General features: G+C 44.5%; 2 protein-coding genes across 6 annotated transcripts in view; one reads left to right on the top strand and one right to left on the bottom strand.

Moving 5' to 3' along the window:
• Positions 1–11,817, top strand: part of MTMR10 (myotubularin related protein 10) — a 47,643-nt gene extending 35,826 nt beyond the window's left edge. For all 3 annotated transcript variants that reach the window (XM_027572272.2, XM_027572273.2, XM_027572274.2), the window contains exons 8-16: positions 182–269; positions 351–439; positions 2,936–3,066; positions 4,302–4,371; positions 5,448–5,518; positions 6,924–7,093; positions 8,195–8,365; positions 10,451–10,633; positions 11,221–11,817. In XM_027572272.2, the coding sequence (XP_027428073.1) occupies positions 182–269; positions 351–439; positions 2,936–3,066; positions 4,302–4,371; positions 5,448–5,518; positions 6,924–7,093; positions 8,195–8,365; positions 10,451–10,633; positions 11,221–11,817 (1,570 nt within the window). The remainder of the gene's footprint in view (positions 1–181; positions 270–350; positions 440–2,935; positions 3,067–4,301; positions 4,372–5,447; positions 5,519–6,923; positions 7,094–8,194; positions 8,366–10,450; positions 10,634–11,220) is intronic.
• A 3,377-nt stretch (positions 11,818–15,194) lies between these two features.
• Positions 15,195–17,621, bottom strand: part of FAN1 (FANCD2 and FANCI associated nuclease 1) — a 29,324-nt gene continuing 26,897 nt past the window's right edge. For all 3 annotated transcript variants that reach the window (XM_027572270.2, XM_027572271.2, XM_027572269.2), the window contains one exon: positions 15,195–15,449. In XM_027572270.2, the coding sequence (XP_027428071.2) occupies positions 15,312–15,449 (138 nt within the window). In that variant the 3' untranslated portion in view covers positions 15,195–15,311. The remainder of the gene's footprint in view (positions 15,450–17,621) is intronic.

A 17,621-nucleotide genomic window follows, 5' to 3' on the forward strand; every position in this document is an offset into this window, starting at 1 on the left:
TTGACCAAAGGATACAGGTTTTAGACAGAGATGTCTAGGGTCAACCTTGTCTTCCATGGTAGATGCCATGTGGCCGCCAAGGAGGGTACACATTAAATGGGGATAAATTGTGTGTATATGGGATCTGCAAAGCACACTTACCTGCCTAAAGCACAGGAACGCTTTGCTTTTTCCTCTCCAGCCTTCCAGAATACTTTGTAGTGCCAAGTTCTTTAGCAGACCAAGACCTGAAGATCTTTTCCCATTCTTTTGTTGGAAGAAGGATGCCAGTAAGTGATGTCTGTTGGATTTCATTCACGTCGATGTTCTTTTCTTCTCCCAGTCAAGTAAAGGCTCTGCTTCCCTCCTAGCTCTGGTGCTGGAGCCACTCTAATGGCAGTGCTCTTGTGCGAATGGCCCTCATAAAAGACGTGCTGCAACAGAGGAAAATTGACCAGAGGTAACCAAGACGTGGCCGTTGTTCCTTTGGACATTTTTAGTTGTCATAAATGAGTAAACTCCTGACTGCTTGAAAATAGTTGGAAAACGACATAGTTTTATTAATTAGTTAGCACCATGTATTCTATATAAGAATTACCATTTTGAAAAAAATGTACATATATTAAAATTAACATTTAAGTTATACTAAATATAATTTAACTCTTTGGCCTATAAGACACTGGAAGATCAGGACACCTGGGTGGCTCAGTCGGTTAAGTGTCTGCCTTCGGCTCGGGACATGATCCCAGGGTCCTGGGATCGAGCCCCACATCGGGCTCTCTGCTCAGTGGGAAGCCTGCTTCTCCCTCTCCCTCTCCCTCTACCCGTCCCCCTGCTCTCCCTCTCTCTTTCTCTCAAATAAATAAAATCTTAAAAAAAAAAGAAAGACCCTGGAGGATCTTCACATTGCTGACATCTTGCCATAGCAGTGTCACCTTTAACATACTTCCAAAGTGCAGTGATTTCCAGTTGAGCTATTTCAGGATAAATCAGACTTTTCTATTAGTTCAGAGTGTCTTAAGTCTTAGAGTCACAGTAGCTTAGATGGTGGTTTTAATTAGCTACCACAAACAAGTTTGGCATCATCTGCTGAAGTCACCAGTAATCTCCATGTCGTTAAAGCAGTAGGCATTCGGCAGTTGGCGGGCATCACTGCTGGTCTGTCTGTCCCTAAAGCACTCTGAGTCCTAGGCGCCTGCTCCTTCCCACTCTCCTGCAGCCCCTCTTCCTCACCGGTGCTCTGTGCCCTCTGCAGCCCTGGCTCTTTGCAAACATCACCTAGAATCTGTCTGAGGCCACTGCTTCCCAGTCTGTATTTCCTTCCTAAAGAAGTTCATCTGTGGCTGTGGCTTTAGTGACCATCAAATTTTTATCTCTAATGGGACATCTTCTGTGGAAGTCTCAAAGGCCCTTTAAACTCATGATGTCCAAACCCAGACTCCAGCATACGGGCACCATGCCCTCTCCCAGCCTGCTCTCAGAAACCCAGGAGTCCTTACTTTCGCTTCCTTCCCCACGTTCAGTCCATCATCAGCTTCTGTCACTTCACTCTCTCAAAATCTTACAGACCCGTGTGTGTCCACCCCAGCTCCACCCCCCCCAGTGTGTTGTCAGGTGTCTTCATGTCTTCCTTCCGTGTCTCATCCAGTACCACACGTGTTGCTCTGGGCCCTGGCCCCGTGGACTGTGCCCGGGGCTTTCCCACCTCCTGACGTTCCCCGGTGCTGTTCCCTTCCGGGCTGCCTTTCTTTGAGTACTCTCTACCCCACCCACTTTTGGTGCTCACTCATCCTTTATATCTCCATTCCAAAATCACTCCTGAAGATAAGCTTTCCCTCACCTGCCAGATTAGATCAGGCCTCAAGTTACCCATTCTCCATGGCGCTCTCAGTTCTCTTCAGAACACTGATTTCGGTTTTTAATTATATATGTGTTTGAGTTTGATTACTGCCTGTCTTTGCTACTAGGCTGTGAGCTCGTGAGCTGAAGGGATTACATTTTGCACACCATTGTTCATTCAGCACTCAGGAAATACCTGCCATATCGGATACTTGTTCAGTACTCTATAAATGAGGGAACAAAGGAGCAGATCTTAGAAAACTGGCTCAGAGAGCCTCAAATTGTATATCACACCCTGTTATGGGTGTAGCCAGGTCTTAGGGTGTTTTCCACACTGCCATACCTAAGAAAGCCATGTTTGCTGAAGCAAATAGCTGGCAAGTGACCCGCAAACGAGCCTTCAGGGTTCTGGAAAGGACAGTGACTGGCTTCATGTAATCTCTGATGGAGTTTTTACCTCGGTCACGTTGAAACTGACCTGTGTATCGTGTCGCGCTCCGAGGCCAGTGTTGGCTGCCGTGTCAGGGGTGCTGCTGGGCCAGAGTTCCTTCTGGACCCTCACAGCCAGTGGCACGTTTCATCTTTTAACTTTATTAAGCTGCGAATTGTTTTAATTCCTTTGTTTTTCCAGCTGTCCCACCCTTCATAAGTAAGACACGTTCTCTGCGTTGTCCAGGCTCTCTCCAGGCCTTTCTCCTTAGACACATCAGCTCAGCCCCACTGGCCTTCTCTAGGTTTCTCCACAGCCAAACTTGGGTCCACCACAGGACCTTTGCCCTTACTGTCCCTCTGCGTTTAGAACACTTACCCACAGATCTTGCATGGCTCCTAGGCATTTGGATTTTGGCTTCAGTGTTGTTTTTACAGAAAAGCCTTCCCAGCCACATGACTTGAACTAGCCTGCTTCCACTCCGGTGGTGCCACCATGGCATTCACGCCAGCCTGTGACTTTCTCATCTACCCTCCCACCACCAAGCTCGGAAGTCCCGTGAGAGCAGAGGCCCCACCGGTCTTGTTCATCTATCTCCAGCTCTTAGAGTAGTTCCTTAGCCCATAATAGATCTTCAAAAAATATGTGTGGCATGAATGAATGACTCAAGGATTTTATCTTTATTAGGATTTGTAATGCAATTACTAAAAGTCATCCACAGAGAAGTGATGTTTACAAATCAGATTTGGATAAGACCTTGCCCAATATCCAAGAAATACAGGCGGCTTTTGTGAAACTTAAGCAACTATGCGTTAATGGTAATTTCATTTTTATCTGTGTGTGTGTGTGTGTGTGTGTGTGTGTGTATGTATGTATGTATCTAGTGAACTGGGGATACAGCATTGCATGAGGTATGTCAGAAAAAGTGACATTCCTTGAAAATATAGAAATAGATATATTTAGGTAGAGGCTCATTGAAATATCTGTACAAATTATTATATGTGACAATATCAGAAGCTCTCAGAAAATGAAGTTTAAAATGCTTTTTGTTTTGGAGGAAAGAAAGAAACCAGTGAGATCACTTTCAAAGCATGAACTGTTGTGGTAGGATCCTTTTGTAAAAGTGCCAAGAGAACGACGAGCTACCTTACGGACAAACGTATTAAGATTCTAATGCAGACAGTTGCGTTTTGAGATGCGGGACCTGACACGGATTTCAGACACAGCCGTGTTGTAATCTGTGCGGCCTTGGAGTTCTAATCGTGTGTTTGAGCAGGTGCTTCTCGGGTGCTTTCAGTGTGTCCCGGGGTGGGGGTGACTCACACAAAAGCATCTTTGGCGAGAAGTGAGTCCTCCCTGAAGGGCACCCGGAGCCTCCCATTACGCGGCAGCCAGGAGAGGCAGTCACTGGGGTGGGTCTGCAACAACGAAGGGGTGCTGGCCTGGAAGAAGAGCTGGGGCGGGGGGGTGTTAAGAAAGTACAGTGACATGAATGATTATCAGCCGTCTGGTAAGTGGAATGTGACTAGAGCCTGGAGTTCGTGAGGCAAGAGATACCTTGAGACAGGCCAGGCAGGACTCGGGAGGGCATGCAGGCCCTGCCGGGAAGGTGCCCTCATTCCTGCCGTGGTCACGGAAACCATGTGCAGGAGGCAGTGCGGGCAGCAGGGGAGGGCAGGGCTTGCAGGCAGGACGCTGTGAGTGGGGGCTCCAGAATCCAGGCCTGGGCTCACCAGGAAAGCGGGAGCCACTGGGTCTTAGGAGGCAGAGGTGCTAAGACTCTGCGGGACTTCCCGAGAGCCAGAGTGAAGGAAACCAAGGCCCAGGGGAATCCTTGTTTTGTTTTTTATAGACTCATAACATGTCTCTTCATGTTTATATTGTTAAATGAAAATGCATAGTACTTTTTTAAAGCCAACTTTTAAATATGGAAAATCTGTGACGTGTATCACTTAAAATGTGATCACATCAAATTGTTTAAAAAGCCTAAACGTGTGTATACATACGTATTGTGTATGTGTGTATGTATATATAATTGGCATATTTATTGCAGAGCCTTTTGAAGAAACTGAAGAAAAATGGTTGTCTTCACTGGAAAATACTCGGTGGTTAGAATATGTAAGGTTTGTACAACTACTTGCCTGTTTTTTTTCCTTAACTTTTTTTTATTTTGAACTAATTACAGACTCATGGGAGGTACAAAACAGTACAGCGCTCCATGTACTCCCCACCAGCTTCTCCCAGTGGTAACGTCTTCCATAACTAGAATATGGCATCAAAACCAAGTGGTACAGGGGCGCCTGGGTGGCTCAGTCGGTTAAGTGTCTGCCTTTGGCTCAGGTCATGATCTTAGGCTTCTGGGATCGAGCTCCGCATGGGGCTCCCTGCTCAGTGGGGAGCCTGCTTCTCCCTCTCCCTCTGCTCCCCCTGCTTGTGCTCGTTCTCTCTGTCAAAAAACTAAATAAATCTTAAACAACAGGGTGCCTGGGTGGCTCAGTCATTAAGCGTCTGCCTTCGGCTCAGGTCATGATCCCAGGGTCCTGGGATCGAGTCCCACATCGGTCTCCCTGCTCGGCAGGAAGCCTGCTTCTCCCTCTCCCACTCCCCCTGCTTGTGTTCCTGCTCTCGCTGTGTCTCTCTCTCTGTCAAATAAATAAGATCTTTAAAAAAAAAAAAAATCTTAAGCAACAAAACAAAACCCCAAGTCATACAATATATAGACCTTATTCAGATTTCACGCATTTGTACGTGTTTTCGTGTGTGTGTGTGTGTGTGTGTGTGTGTGGCGTTCTGTGCATTTTTATTGCGCATATAGATCGTGCAACCACCACCACAATCACGATGGAGAACTCCTCTGTCGCCACCGGGCCCTCCGTGCTGCCCCTTCAGAGTCGCATCTCCACCCCTGCCCCTTGGCAACCACTGATCTCTGCTCCATCTCTGTGTTTTGTGATTTATGATTTCAAGAATGTCATGTAAATCACCCCCCTTTTGATAAAAGGGCTCATGAACTTCCCTGATATAAAAATCAAAATGTACTCTGTTGAAGAGTCACATAGATACTGATGAAATTCATAAAGGTTATTGAGAATACAATATAGTGAAAGATTAGGTGTGTTTGATTTCAAGTACTTCGAAAGGAATATTTATAGTGGAAATCTGATTTTTTTTAACAGTATTTTTCCCTTTCTCTTTTCAGGGCATTCCTTAAACATTCAGCAGAGCTCGTGTACATTCTAGAAAGCCGGCATCTCTCCGTCATCCTACAAGGTAATTAGTTACTGAAAACACTGGTCACCACGCCAGGGAGCTTGGTGACTGTCGCATTCCAGTCAGTCACACGACTCCTGGCCGTCTCTTACGACGGTGCCACCAGACCCATTATAGCTTCCGCACCTCCATCGAGGACAGCACTGCTAATGGCTGCAGGCAGGAGACTAGAACAGAGTCCGGTTTTCTGCCCTGTGTTAAACCTTCCTTCCCCAGACAGCCACTAATCTGCTTTCTGTCCCTGTAGATTCCCTCTTTCTGGATGTCTCATATAAACAGACTCATATAGAATGTGATCTGTTGCTTCTTGTTTCTTTCATTTAACATACATGATTTTGAGGTTCATTCATGTAGCATGTATCAGCAGCTTGTTTCTTTTTATTTCTGAGTAGTACTCCTTTGTCAATACCACATTTTATTTATACATTCAGTTACTGATGGACATGGGGTTGTTTCCATGTTGTGGCTATTATGAATTATGCTGCTGTGAACATTCATGTAAAAGTCTTCATGGGGACATATGTGTTTCTTTCTTGTGGGGAGGTGCTTAGAAGTGGCATGGCTCAGTTCTAGGAGTTACCATCTTTAAAGAATGACGTTGGTTGCGGGTTTTCATAGATTCCTCTTATCAGGTTGAAGGACCCTCCTATATTCCTGGTTTGCTGAGAGTTTTCATCCAGAATGAACTTGGAATATCACATAGATGATTTTTATGCATCTAATGAGATGATTGTGTTATTTCTATCATTTATTTTATTTATATGAAGTGTTACTTTGATTGTTAGATAGATGTTAAACCAACCTTGCATTCCGGGAATAAAGTCTTGTGTTCATGAGATACTTTGATTTGCTCATATTTTGTTGATGATTTTATAATCTAATTACAGGGATACTGGTGGACAGTTTTTTTTTTTTTTTTTTATTACCTCGGCTGGCTTTGATACCAGGATATTTACTGGCATTATTGAAAAGGACATCAGCTATAAAAGATGGGAAGAAAATGTTTGCCACCTTTTCAGATGATGGTGGGCAGTCCTATCCCCCTCATTCACTTCTGAGTCACCATGTGGAGTTGCCAGTAGAAAGATTATGTTATATTTCATACTCTTAGGAAACAGAAGTAGAATGGACTCAGGAAAGAGTTCTACCACAAACCACTGAAATGTAAAAAGTGTGAGGGCTCTGCTCTATTTTCTGGAAAATATTCATGTATAAAAGACTGTCTCCCATTAAACACTAATTGATCTGAAAGTCTGTAGTGTTTCAGAGTTGCTGGAATCCAGTGAACTTTCCTAACTTGGATTATTTTGAAGGAGCCTGAGCACAGAGTACTGTATTACCCACTTTACCCTTTCTCTCAGCATTTTTCTCTGTAGTAGTCATTTTCTTTCCATTTTCTTGACAGAGGAGGAGGGAAGAGACTTGAGCTGTATTGTAGCTTCTCTTGTTCAAGTGATGCTGGATCCCCATTTTAGGACAATTACAGGATTTCAGAGTCTGATCCAGAAGGAGTGGGTCATGGCCGGGTATCAGTTCCTAGACAGATGCAACCACTTAAAGAGATCCGAGAAAGAGGTAAGGGAATCGTAATGCTCATTGGGAGGGAGCCTTTAGGTGTGCACAAGATAAAACTCATGTCATTGTGGGAAGAGGTGTTCTGTCTGTAAAGAGACGAGGAGCCTTTTTAAATATTGCATTTGGTACCCCTTAGCTTCTTTAGTCTAAGACTAACGATGGATTAGCATCCAAATTGATGCACTTACGAAGATGATTATAACTATATAGGTAAAATTCAAAAAAAAAAATTGTTGCATTTCTCCAAGTTGAAAACTAGTTGAAAAATGCTGTATTATCTCTTCTGCAAAGCAGATAACAAGCACATTAGGTATTTTGAAAAATCAGTTTTGGAATATCACATTTTCTTAAAATGGGGCACATGTGGAGAATGCAAAGTTGGAGAGGGATGTCTTTGTAACCCCCCACTGTGGGTATAGTGGTCACCTTGGGTGCAGAGGTGAGAAAGCTGTGAACAAGCCTCTCCCGGACGTGCTTGTTTCAGAGGGCACAGTCTGACTCGTAGGGTCTCACGTTTAACAACAAGCCACACCATCTGAGGAAATCTCAGCAGTGACTACTTCACTTTTAAATTGCCGGGATTCCCAAGATACAGTCACTGTCATCAGCTGCTGTACTTGGGAATCCACCGTGTGACCTAGAGGCTAATGCCATCCGCTTCCTGAAACTCTGGGGAGTTTTCTGGATGCTGAGCCTGCACGGTCCACCAGAAGTGAATTACAGAAGTCGTTTTTTGCTTTGGGATTATTTTTTCTTTTTTTCCGTGTTCTAAAGAATTATTTCCAGGACAGACTTAATCACATCTTTAGTGTCCCCCGTTCATACAGTGACACCTGCCTGTTGACGTTGCCATTTCAACTTGATGGGCTTCTTCGGCAAGCAAGGGCTGTGATGTTCATGGCCGTTGAACGTACTTCTGAGCTTTGACATAAGCCGTGTTTAATCTGTCCGCATATCCTTGGCTCGGGTTAGGAGCCAAGTGTTTTAGCTACGATATTTTCTTAGTAGTCTCTTCCTTAACATGAGCCATGAATTTGGAAATAAATGGGAACAACTGAAGGATAACATTAAATGTTCCCATTTTCTGTCTGTGTCTGCCAGTCTCCCTTATTTTTGCTGTTCCTGGATGCCACGTGGCAGCTCCTGGAACAGTACCCGGCGGCCTTCGAGTTCTCGGAGACGTACTTAGCAGTGTTGTACGACAGCACCCGCATCTCCCTCTTTGGCACCTTCCTCTTCAACTCTCCTCACCAGCGGGTGAAACAAAGCACGGTAAGCGAGGTTGTGGCAATAGCGACTTCTCTATTTGTCTTACCCAGCTTTATTGAGGTAGAATTAAAGTACACTTAGCTGCATATTTAAAATATGTAAATTAAAACTGTCTTAGCTACCATTTTAAGCTGCAATTTCTGAATGAATTATTTAAAGACATAAAAAAAATCTAGGAACCTGTTTCATTTTTATGAGTGAGCACTTCAGGTATTTTTCTCTGATGTACATTGTTCATAATAAACCAGTTTATCTAAGATAAAACCTCTAAGGTCTTATCTTAGATGTAAAATGCCAGTCCATCAGCCTGGCGGTCCCAGTGACTGCAGTGCCTTGCATGGGTGCTGGGGCAGGGGGCGGTCTCTGTGGAGCCCAGGTTGGCCTCCTGGAGACACTCACTCCTCACCCCGCTTCTTGGCTGGATTCTGGATGTGCCAACGTATGTTTACAAATAGACTTCTCTACAGGGATAAAAGTTAACAAATATTTTTTTAAAGTGTATCATCTGTTTTTCCTGGTCTGTGTTTCCGTGCTGTATTTTTTTAACTTGGCTTTTTTCAAAAGCTTTTTCTGGCAAGCACTAACATTGGATCCCTCCCTCCCTTGGCACTTCATATTCATGATTTGATGTAACAGCCAGACTGGAGGCCGTTAGTGCCTCCCCTGCCCTCCCTGAGAGACTGTCCTGATTTTTAGCATGACCACTGTTCTCAGTCCCTTCCACAAAGACGTTTCCTTCTTTCCTCCATTCTGAGGCCACCTTAGATACTCATGGTCAGGTGCTGTTTGTGGAAAATCTGATCTTCCTCGGAGATATTTTTAGTTTTCACATTTAAAAACAAAACAAAAAGATAACTGATTTCTGCATATTTTCCTAAGGGCCATTAAAATAGATTGGGGTTTATGTTTTACTAGATTTCAGCTCTTAACAATACTATTTTTTTTAAAGCAAATGGGTTGTTTCTACATGCACATATATAATGAAATCTCAAAAAACTAAAAAAAAGTTTTTTTTAATATATTTCGTGCTTATTGAGTTCAGTTTTACTCATTTGCAGTAGACAGTGTTGTAAACTGCCCTCTGCTGTTAGCTAGCCTCCCTGTTCCCTGCTTGTCCCGAGCCGTCCTGGCGGCGTGGGTCACACCTGGTCACAGCTGTGGTAGGGAGCCGGCCTCCTCACTGCAGCGCTGCTTTTCTGATGACAGTCTTTGCCTTTTTTTCTAATTTCCAAAGAAATTCGTGTGTTTTTGGAGAATACTGAAAGGTACAAAGCAGGAAATAAGAACCCATCATCTCCCACCATCCAGAAAATCGGTATCTTGAGAGATTTCCTCTGGAGAGCTAATAATCTTCATACACCTGCTTGTGTCACTCGCCGAGATGAGGGTCATGGTTTGAGATGCCCCTCACCTCCTCCCCACGGAAGCAGTGGGCTGCCACCTCGCAGCATTGTGCCGCTGGCTAACCGGGCCACCTGAGCCCAGAGCGGGCTGGAGGTGGGCTCCGGGGAGCAGGGGGCCCGGCCCCCGGGCATGGTCTTCGTGGGCTTGGCCAGATGCCGGGACTGTGCACGGTGGGGGGCGGATTCCCTCCTCCCTGCCCCTGGGCTGTGGTTCAGATATCGAAGGAAGTGAAGGGTGGCTGTCCACTTGGAAAAACGGGGTAAAATGGACGGCAGTGATTGCCATCCGAAGATTGTCCTGCATGTCCATTCGCCATGTTTTATACCCCGCGGGTAAATGCGTAAGTGTGCGATCGATCATGTGCTCAGAAAGTAAAATGCGCCAAGTACAGAAGTAACTGCGTTGTAACGATGTACTCATTGCTCGGAGGACCCAGTTTCCTTGGTGGCTTCCAGAAGAAAACGCCCTCTCCTTGCTCACACAGCGTGGGGGGTGTCCTTCTGATCGTGGTGCCGAGAACGTCTCTTCTCTCAAAGCAAAACATGCTGCTCTCGGGGGCTAGAGTTGCCGCAGTCCAGAAATTCAACTTAAATAGTGATAAATGGCTCGTCCCAAAAAAGGGAAGGTACTTAAACTCTTTCATTTGGCATCTTTTCACAGATGTTCAAATATTTTATTTTGCAGGAATTTGCTATCAGCAAGAATATCCAGTTGGGTGGTGAAAAGGGTTTAAAATTCCCCTCGGTTTGGGACTGGTCTCTTCAGTTTACAGCAAAGGACCGCACCCTTTTCCATAACCCCTTGTACATCGGAAAGAGCACGCCTTGCATACAGAACGGTTCTGTGAAATCTTTCAAACGGACAAAGGTAAATTACAAAAACGCACCGGCGCTAAAAACCTGGTATCTGCTCACACCTCACACAAGGCGTATTTTCAGAACACTGAGTATTAAGAGCCAAGTCACTTCCCTTGACAGCACGGCTGGTGCAGATTTTGAGGGATCATTTGCTTTGTCACTGAAATGACCCTGCCCTGCCTTCTCTTCTTGGTGACCAAGGCCCACAGAGCTCGCTCAGCCTCTAGGATTTGGCCGATAGGAGCTCTGAGCCTGGAAGGCCCCATTCCTGAAACCCCATCCACTCGCCTCTTCTTTCTAGAAGGAGCCAGGTCTACATTTTTTCCTAACCCGAAAGCCTTAGAAATTTGCACATAAGCAAATCACTGAACAGCAGGGATCCCCTCCGCACCCCGACGCAGGCGGAGGCTAATAGCCAGAGTCGGTTCCTAGAGACTGGAACTCCAGGGGAGGAGGAGGGGGAGGGGCATTACAAGGGAAGGAACAGAGTGTTCCGTTTTTCATAGCACTAGGCTTCCATTTGCCACTGCTCCTTTACCATCTTCCCAAAACGGGGCGCTCCGGAGAGATAATGCTAAACCCTCTGTTTCCCCCCAGAAAAGCTACAGCTCCACGCTGAGAGGCATGCCGGCTGCCTTCAAGAACGGAGTCCTTGGCGACCAAGACTTAGTTCCCAGGAGAAATTCCTTGATACTAAAAGCAAAGCCCGAGCCTCCTCAGCACCCCGACGGCCGGAAGAGCGGGATGGAGCGCTACTTGACAGAGTGGTTTTCCAAACCGGCCGACCTGCACGGCGTCATTCTGCCGCACCTCTCCGGGCCGCGCGTCAAACTCTGGAAACTCTGCTACTTCCGCTGGCTGCCTGAGGCCCAGATCAAGCTCGGCGGCTTCATCACCGCCTTTCACAAGCTCTCCCTGCTGGCCGACGAGGTGGACGTGCTCAGCAGGACGCTGCGGCAGCCCCGGGCCGGCCCCCTGGAAGCCTGCGATTCGGGGCTGGACAAGAGCAGGATGTACTTCCGGGCCAGCGGCCCGCACGACGCCTCGGGGACGCCGGAGTTCCTCTCTTCCTCCTTTCCCTTCTCGCCCGTAGGCAACCTCTGCAGGCGAAGCATTTCAGGAACACCGTTAAGCAAATTTTTAAGTGGGGCCAAGATATGGTTATCTACTGAGACACTAGTAAATGAAGACTGAAACGTACTATTTTCTGAACGTCTTGAGGGAAGCCACAGACTTCTCCGCTGAATTAAAATTGCTAACCTAGGCATTTGAGGCTCTAAGAATTTTCTATGTCAGAATAACAGTTGAAATTTGCACTAATATTTGAAAACCTGTTGAATTATGCTTCCTTTGTAATTTTTTTTTTTGAAAAAAACAGAACTTTTCTTTTTGATGGCCTCTTTTTGCCATTGCAGGTCTGGCCCAGTTGTAGGTGATCTGGAGGCAGACCTTCCCCCTCTCTTAACTACTGTGAGCAAACCAGTTAACAGGAAAGTTAAGAAATTAATGTTTAGTAGATTTTCAAGATGCATCCGGTAAGCGCCCCCCACAGGCGTTAGGAGGTATTCATATATTTTTCCGGTCACTTTCCGGTCTCTCTAAATCACCTGAGGGTTCAGTATTTCCAAGGCCATAATTTATTGTAGATCACCTTGTTGGGGACCGTAGATCACTGTGTTTTAAAATCCTGAGTTTGCTTTTACCTTCATAGGACTAATATGCACGGTTGACTTTGAAAGCATTTGCTGTAGATAATACCAACTTAGAAGTGCCTTTGACATTAATATTAATTAAGGTACGCATTAACGCAAAGTAAAACACAATTTCAGTTTTTAAAATAAGGGTGTTAAAAGCCCGCATATTGGAAAACAGGCTTTTCACCTCGGAGCTTCCTACCAATGGCCAGGAGTCCCCAAAACCACATTGCCTTCCCTCTGAAAGTCAGCGAGGACACAGCGGGCGTGTGGGGAGGTCCGTGTTGGTGGGACAGCAGCAGGGGGGAGAGTGCTGTCCGCGGAAACCCACCATCAGAAAGAGCGGTCTTGCTCCGAGGCGTTTGGGGCGTTTCCCGTTTATGTCCAGTGTGGTGAACCGTTGTGGACACTTGCCCTTGGGAATCACTAAGGAGGCCATGAGTCCGCTCACCTGTGCGGAAGGCCCTCCTCCCACCGACAAAGTGCCTGGTGGCCCGGTAGAGCCAACAGGAGAAATGAAAGTGTACCTCTCTCAAAAGACTGCCATTTTCATGTGGAGAGAAGCCCCCCCCCCCCCCCCCGCCCGGCCTCTGCCAGCCGTATGGAGAGGGAGAAGCACACAGAGGTGTGTGTGGGTCAGACCGTGGGACCGGAACCCAGCCAGCGCTGGGGGGGCCAAGCCGAAGCTCCTCCCTCCGGTGCGCACCCCAGGCCCTGTTGACAGGGTGGATGTTTTCAAATTGGGCTGTTGTTTCGAGTTTCTTAATTAAACTGCCATCTTAAGCTTTACAAGAGTTTTGCAGTGAAGTGGTTAATCTTTTCTAAAAGTTTTTTCAGAGCACTGTTTTACTGTTAGGTGTCATGAATGGCTGTTTCTGTGTGAATTATTCGCCTTTTTAAGATTGACGTCTCTGGCCTTCAAGGACAGAAGTTCTTATAAAATGTCTTAGGAAATTCATCTTGTGGATAAGCCCAGTGTTTTTGCCAACTTTGCCTAGAAAATCAGGGCTTTTTTCAGTAGCACTGTTGGCATTAAACATTTTATAGTCCTTGATTGGAAACCAGTCCCAATCCCTTTAAAATCCCACAGCATATCCTGCCACGGAAAGTGTAATAATTCTCCCTTTTTGATTAAGCTGCCTTTTTATTATTACAAATTATTCTAAACTGGGGGGTTTTGGAGAGGGATTGTTGAGCATTTATCTCTCTATACTTCTCTTTCCTCACATTTATCTCAACTCCTTGAGCAATTTTTTTGTTAATTTACGAGTTTAAAGAAGATTAGGTACTATTAATACTGTTTTAAAATAGAAAATGTGCATATTTTTGTATGGTAATCAGATGTAGTAAAATACAGTTTTTCGTTTTATTTTCGCTGGACAGCTGTTATATCATGATTATCGTGCCACAGTTTATCGTGCATAATATGAAGAACGGCTGTAACGGCGTCGAGTCCCAGCCGTCGTAAAGCTTCCTGGCACCCCTGCTGGCAGGAAGGGCGAGGGGCCGACCGAAGGCCTGCGTGCGGGAACGGACGCCACGCCAAAGAGCGCCTCACACCCCGGCCCCGCTGCCCCGCGAGCCAGGTTCGCGCCGACGGCATGCCGCACGGGCCCCAGACAGCTTGGGACTTCCTAGTACTGGCAAAAATGTACAATGTCTTCCTGTTATTTTATGATGGAAACCGGTTCTAAAACCAAAAATGTCTTTTAACTTTATTTAAGAAAAGTGTATTAATTTGTGCTAACGGGGAAAATTAGTCAACGTACCTTCAACGAAACCTGCTTGCCGTAGCAGTAACCTCAAGTAGTTAGAACTTGATTTTGAGAGAAAACTAAAAACCTTTGTGCCTAAAATTGATGGACTTCGATTAAAGTAGGATGAGCAGGAAGGTGAGAGAGCCTGTTCAACGGTGATGAATGTGAAGGAAATTTTGACTGCTAAATAAAATTCCCACAGAAATTGGTGGTTGTAGTTATCAGTATGAAATCATCTACGAGAACGTAGTGATTCAAGAAGTGAAGGCGTGTTCTTCTAACTATACTTGTGTGGGTGTCATCCACTCAGGTTTTCTGCCTGCTCTGAAGCAAGATCGTGATCGGTAACATTTTTAACATCGATTCAGAACTGGCTGTAGTTAAGGCCATGTGGGTATTAGTGGATCATGCCCTAACCTGTCCTTCTGTTCAATAAATCACCAAGCTGGGGAGTAACATTCCCCTAAGAAGGTCTCCGAACTAGTCTGTGGGGAGACCGGGGTCCCCATCCCGGACTCCTGGTCCTGCAGTTCTGGTTAGTTGCCTTCCTACCGTATACCTTCCTCAGCCTAGGGCTCTCATGAACAGCCCTGTTGCAGTTACGCCGTCTATACAGAAAATTGCCCCTCTGGTCATAAGGGAGGTTAGCTAAGAGTGAAAAGAGACAGTTGCCTTTGATAAAGACTGTTCATTCCTTTGACGATCTAGGCCCAGTTAGTAAGGGCAAGTTAAAAGTTGTTAAGGAATTTAATGAGAATTTATTTTTAATTCCCAGAGAAAGAATTTCATCTGTTTGTGTCCTTCTTAGATAATCCTAAAACAAGAATGTTTAACAGCTGAGTATATCAGAGCAGTCTAGAAAACCTTAAATACAGGTCTCTCCAGTATACTTACCAGAGACATTGGGTATGCTACTTTCATAAAAGACCGAAAGCTGTGAAACATCCCATTGGGATTTTTTCCAGCTGTTCTGCAAGTGTAGCTTAGTAACATAGATGCATCCATTTCCTAAAATGGCCACCAAGGTTCTAACCTTCTAGAAAGTTCATTACCTATGTGGAATCAATGAGTACATTCAAGCCAAGACCAAGTTTTATGACACACAGACACTGTACAATGATGAATCTTAAACTCTCAGGTTTATTACTGACATAACAAAGTTAAATAAAATGTAATGATGCTTTATGCTTTTGAAAATCAATCCATGTGTCACCAGACACCCCCAACTCAACAGCTGTTAGGTGAGGCTTTTGCTCTTAGCTCCAACAGCAACCACGTGGCAGACTTCTACGTCGGCCCCCAACTTCTGCAGTTCGTCCAACCAGAGCATTTGCTTATGTGAAAGACGATCATTGGGGCCTTTAACTTCGACCAGCTGGAATATAAGTTTTAAGAGAGTTAGTTATTAGTATCTTACTGAAACAGAATAGCCAAGTATGCTATAGTAGTTTTCACTTAACACTGCTCTATTTACATATATAAAAAAAAGATACATGTACGAAATTCACTTGAGAGTTATTCTGTAGAAAGTAGGCAGTTCTTCAGAGAATTAGTAAATTGTTTCTGAATATACAGTTGAAAAATAGTTTTAAAGCATGCACTAGATTGTTGCTCCCCTGCTTAAAACCCTCTGATTACTTTCTGTTATATTTGCAGTTAAATCCAAGCTTTTGCCATGACTTACAAAACTATGATCTGGACCCTGCCAACCACTCCAAAGTTCCTGAGAAAGACCAACCTCTTCCCAACCGAAGGGCCCTTCCATACGCTTGCTGTTCCCTCTGCCCAGGACATTTCTTCCTGTTCTTCACACATCTGACTTCTTACCCTTCAATGCTCAGCTTAAATTCACCTCCTAGAGGTCCAGCACATCTCTAAGCAGGGTCCTTCTATGCACTTCCTCCACGGCATTTATCAGAAGACAAAACTGTTGATTACGTATCAGCTCCATGAAGGCAGGAACTGTGTCAGTTTTATTCACTGCAGATTACTGAACTTCAAAACAGCCATAAAAACTATCCAGATTTTCCAAATTTGATAGAAACTATAAACCCAAAGATCAATGAACCCCAGGCAAAGAAATATAACACTACACAAAGAAACATAATTAAGTTGCATAACTGGTGATAAAGGGAATATTCTAAAAGCAGCTAGAATTTTTTAAAGCCTAAAGGGAGAGACTACACATTTATCATTAAAAAACAATGCACGCTAGAGGTCAATGGACCAGTATTTCAAATTACTGTAAGAAAAAAAACTCTCAACATAGAATTTTTTCCTCAGAGAAAATATCTTTCAAAAGCAAAGATGAAATGAAGACTTAAGACATAGGAAACCTAAATTATTCATTACTAGCAGGCCTCCATTTCAAGAAGTGTTAAAGTTCTTTAAGCAGGAGGACTGCGGTACGTGGAAATCTGGGTCTTTACAAAGGAATAACAAGCAGTAAAAATTTCTATCCAGGGGGACACCTGGATGGCTCAGTCAGTTGAGCATCCGACTCTTGATTTTGGCTCAGGCCATGATCTCAGGGTCCTGGGATCAAGCCCTGCGTCGGGCTCCAGGCTCAGCAGAGGCTTGAGGATTCTCTCCCTCCCTCTCCCTCTTCCTCTACCTCTCCCCCTGCCCGTGTTCTCTCTCTCTCAAATCAATCTTTGGAAAAAGAATTTGTATCTAGGGGAGGAAAAATAATTTGTATCTATGTGAGTAATTATAAAGATTCTTAAATCAACTGTAGAAAGCAAAAAAATGTAGAGTTTAGAACATGTAGAAAAATGATGTATGAACAGTACAAAGGCCAAGAGAGGAGATACAAAAACATGTTCTTTATACTATGCATGGAATAGCATAACATCACTTGAAAGACAGGAAGCTTAAGATCTACACTGGAGCAACCACTTACAAGAATCATAGCTAACAAGCCAACAAAGGACTAGAAATACAACCTTTAAAAAAACAAAAAGGTAGAAAAAGTTGAGGAAAGGAGAACAAGACAGCTAAGACAAACAGTAAACAAGTATCAAGATGGTAGCTTTAAAGCCAGTCATCAATAATCACATCAAATGTAAATGGTCCAAATACCTAATTAAATGGCAAGAGGTTGTCAAACTGAATTAAAAAGTCAGACCCAGCTATAATGCTGCCTACGAGAAACCCATTAAAGATGAAATAAGTTAAAAGTAAGAGAAAAAGATATGTCCTGTTAGCACTAATCAAAAGAAAGTTGGAGTGGCTATTTATTAATATCAGTTGATTTCAGAGTGGAGAACACTACCAGAAATAAAGGATGAAGAGATCAACTAATCAAGAGGATGTGACAGGCCTTCAAGTTTATACATCTAATCACAGAGCTTCAAAATATATGAAGCAAACTGGATAGAACTGCAAGGAGAAATACACAAATCCACAGTTCCAGTCCGAGATGTCCCATGACCCCAAAAGTATGATCCATTAAAGAACAGAGAAGTTGGGACTTGGCCAAAATAAAAATTTCTGCTCTTCAAAAGACACTATTATGAGAATGAAAAGCCACAGCTGGGATGAAATA

Source organism: Zalophus californianus, chromosome 6 (genome assembly GCF_009762305.2).
Source record: "Zalophus californianus isolate mZalCal1 chromosome 6, mZalCal1.pri.v2, whole genome shotgun sequence".
Classification (NCBI taxonomy): domain Eukaryota; kingdom Metazoa; phylum Chordata; class Mammalia; order Carnivora; family Otariidae; genus Zalophus; species Zalophus californianus.